We start from the raw sequence: 4091 nt of genomic DNA on the forward strand, positions 1-4091 counted from the left end.
GGAGGGTGGGACATGGCAGATGGTGAGAGATAGGGAATCAAGGATGGCAAAAAAACCCAAAATATACAGGAAACAAGAAATGGAAAATTATTTGTTGATGATAACATGTATGTTGATGGTGCTTGATTGAGCCAATATACAGTGTATTCTGGATGGGAAATCTCATTTTGTATGCTGCAATGATGTATAGTGAATGAATGTAAATAAATAAATTTAAATTTAAAAAAAGGCAACATAATAAAACAACTTGAATACTTTTCTAAGACACATTTAGTCTATCTCTGCGAGCTTCACCCTGTTAGGAAATAGGAGCTTTATGAATAATAATTTATATGTTATTAAAATATTTTGCAAAAGTTGAAAAAAATGTTCTCATCCTTAGAATCAAATCAAATCACAGATAAGGGAGTTTCTAGGTGGATTTTAGTGACTGATTAATTAACTATCTCTGTTTTGGAGAACATTGTATACATGATTGGGGCTGGTCCCCATAAGCAGAACTTCGTCTTCTCTAGACAGAACTGTAGAAACGTGTTCACACTATTTACAATACTGCTGTCTTTCTTCATTTATTAAATGAAGCCCAAGTTGGTCACTATAGTTTTATTTTATGTTATAATTAATTAAACTAGCACTTTATGATATTAATTAAACCAGAATCTTTATTACTTTAAATTGAAATCAAGGTCTATTAGTGACCATCGTTTTAGTGAGATTTTAGGGAGAGTATTATCATCTTTAGATAAAGTGTAGTTTAATCAACTCTGAAGTAAGCACAAAAAAATCTTATTGTTTCTTTAAAGATTTTAAGGATGATTAAATAATGTCCAGTCTGATAAATTCTTAATTATTATCAGAAACAACTTTTTTAGCCCCAATTTTTGTTATAGGGTATGTGTGCTCAACAGAGAGAGAGAGGGACAAAGAGAAAGTAAAAATCACCCCCAACAGGGAATGTCCATGCTGAAATTCCTTTGTCTCCAGTCTTCTCTTGGGATTTTGGGCATGTATCCACACCACATATGCTCAGCATGATTTTCAAGCCACTGCTATCATTTATATGAGATACAGTGCCTTAAGCTCTATATAACCTGCTGGCCCTAGAGACAACTGTTTGAATTCATTCATTCTACCTCCACTAAGATCTAGTGGATGGATTTTACATAACTAGGATAGTCAAGATACAGTAATGTGTTAAGACAGCTCCTACCCTCGGAGTCCTGCAAACCTAGTATGGGTGATTAAATGCAAGTCAGATAAAAATGATATGCAAATAGTAATTTATAGTCTTCAGAGCATGAATGAGTATAATTTATCCACTGTAGCAAAGGCAAGATAGATAGTATTCCTAGTATGTAGAGAAAAAAGAAAAGACTCAGTCTTTCCCTCCCTACTTTACTCTAGAAGTCATTAGTATAAGTGGGGCATAAATCCACTTCTGTGTTGCCTCTCTGCCAGAAGGAGTAGAAATGTGTTGAAAATGGTAATTTTAATAAGATGTTTCATCAAAAAGTTACAAAATTTCTGAGAAAAGAAATTTTTGGCTGGAAAGATCAAAGACAGCTCCTTGCAATGTGATGACGTAGAGCTATTTTTTCAAGTGCATTCTAATTGGTGACTACAATCTCTGATGTATGATCTCATACTGGTTGTGAGGATATTTTCTTGCTGAAGAGTTTATATAGAGCTGCCTTCATGTCCCGGTTTCTCAGACTATAGATGAAAGGATTTAACATTGGGGTCACTGCCATATACATCACAGTTATCACTGCATCCTTCAGGCTGTAACTGGTAAGAGGACGGAAATACATGCCCATGACTGTCCCATAATACAAAGAAACTACTGTGAGGTGGGATCCACAGGTGGAGAAGGCTTTGAGCACACCCTTGGTGGATGGAACTCGTAAGACTGTGGAAAAGACATGAATATAGGAGATAATGATGCATAGTAATGGCACAGAGAAAACACCAACCCCTAGGTACATCATCTTCACGTTAAAATGGATGTCAGAACAGGACAGCTTGAGTAAAGGGGTGATGTCACAGTAGAAATTGGCTACTTTGTTGTTGCCACAGAAAGACAGTCTTGCTGTGAGCAGAGTGTGGGGGAGGGCATTAGCATTTGCAACCACCCAAGACCCAACAACCAGTAGGACACAAGACCGTGGGCTTATAATTGTTACATAATGAAGTGGGCGACTGATGGCCACAGCTCTATCATATGCCATTGCAGCCAAAATATAGCTGTCTGTGTTTCCCAAGGATATCATGAAATACATCTGTGTTAGGCATCCTTCAAAGGAGATGGTTTTACTACCCAAGAGATGGTTGATTAACATCTTAGGGATGCTTACAGATGAGAAGAAGATGTCAACAAAGGAGAGGTTGGCAAGGAAAAAATACATGGGATTGTGAAGGCGACTGTCTGCGTGAATGGCCAAGATGATGAGCAGGTTTCCAGTCACTGTGATGGGGTAAATGAAGAGGAAGAGGATGAAGAAGAAATTTTCCTGTTTTTTCTGACCAGTAACTCCAAGGAGGATGAACTCTAGGACAGAGGATTGATTTTCTTCATTCATGTTTTCTTCAGCATGGAGAGAAAAATAACTGTTAGTGAAGTTACTGTGTGTATCCACCACTTTTGGCTGAAGTGAAGCTGTTTCTAAACAGATGCGTTTATTAAATCTAGAGATACATAATCCTTAGAGAAAAATTCCTGGTTATCAATGGATCTAATTGTCACTCATCCCTGAACTCTTATGTCTAAAAGTAAGCAATATATGAATCACAGGTGTCCATCTTCCCAAAGTCCAGCACTACCACCCAGATACCCAAGCTTTAATCATTTAAGAAATAAGATTCATGTTCCATGGTCTAGTGTTCTTGTTAGACCTTTGGAGAAGTCATACATATGCGACAAATGTAGTTCATCCATGATTCATTAAAAATAGAAGACAGTCTGCTTTCAAGGACCATCCAATTTGATAGAGAAATCATAATCACAAACTAACTTTGTAACACATGATAAGGAAAAGACAGTGTTTTGGAGTCTCACAAAATATACCAGCCCAAAGGGTCTACTCATAGAAAGATCAATTTGGAAATTAGGAATTGTTTCATTGGCCAAAGTCAGAGTGAACTTAGAACCTTGGATGTCATAGTTGTCTGCACAGGCAAAGGAAAATTGTAAATCTCAAGAACTACTAAATTTAGGTCCTACCAAAACAAGCCCTGTGAGTTTCCTCCTCAAATGTCCCCTTTTAAAAGCAGTCTTTCACCACCTCCTTTAATAGGTTTTATCTTTTTGGACAATCCTCTAATATGTGTAATTACAGTCCTTTCCTCTTGAATCTTCTTTCTCTGCTTAAATATTTCCTTTGATGAGTCATGCAACTCCGTAGTGGCTTCAACTGCTACAAACTCTCATGTGTATATCTCTAGAACTAATCTCTTTATTCAGCATAGTTATCTTATTTAGTTATTGTACCAACATGCCAGACCAAATTCCACACTCTGTACAGGCAACACAATATGATGGCAATATTTTCCAGAGAGGAAATCATATATTTATTATTTTTATCTCCTGCACATAGGTTATTCTGGAGTATTGTTCATTGTAGGCATTAGTGAGTTTACATTCACCATGTTTTGTTAAATCAAGTTTTATTTTTAATGTCTGAATATGTGTGTTGTTCACGAGCACAATCATGTAGTTTATCATTCACGTCTTACATCTGATCTTGTTGAGTCTTCATTTGGAATAATTATTATATATTCAGCCTTTCCACCTAGCATCTCAATGTTGTAGATTAAATCACTATAATTTTCAACATGTAATATTGTAATATTCCCATAGCTGTTTCACTGCAGCATCCCTTCTCTTTGATCCATGTTATGCTCTGAGATATACTAATTATGGCAGAGACTGCTACCTGCTCATCCAAATCGATGTTGTTGTCTTCTTTCTGAAAACATAATTATTCCACTTTTTTTTGTCTCCCTTTCAGTAAGATGTGATCATGTGCTTGAGTTCTACCCAACCCATTTTTGAATCCATTTCTGGGTTTCTACACATTCTCTTTTTCTTTCTT

At 36.4% G+C, this 4091-nt stretch overlaps 1 protein-coding gene across 1 annotated transcript; it reads right to left on the reverse strand.

Annotated features, from left to right (window-relative positions):
- Positions 1–1640: 1640 nt before the first annotated feature.
- Positions 1641–2579, reverse strand: LOC102493251 (olfactory receptor 1A1). Its single transcript, XM_006167615.1, has one exon. The coding sequence runs from the start codon at positions 2577–2579 to the stop codon at positions 1641–1643; it is 939 nt and encodes a 312-aa protein (XP_006167677.1).
- Positions 2580–4091: the final 1512 nt, after the last annotated feature.

The sequence above is a fragment of the Tupaia chinensis genome, unplaced genomic scaffold (genome assembly GCF_000334495.1).
Source record: "Tupaia chinensis unplaced genomic scaffold, TupChi_1.0 Scaffold144899_1, whole genome shotgun sequence".
Lineage (NCBI taxonomy): Eukaryota > Metazoa > Chordata > Mammalia > Scandentia > Tupaiidae > Tupaia > Tupaia belangeri.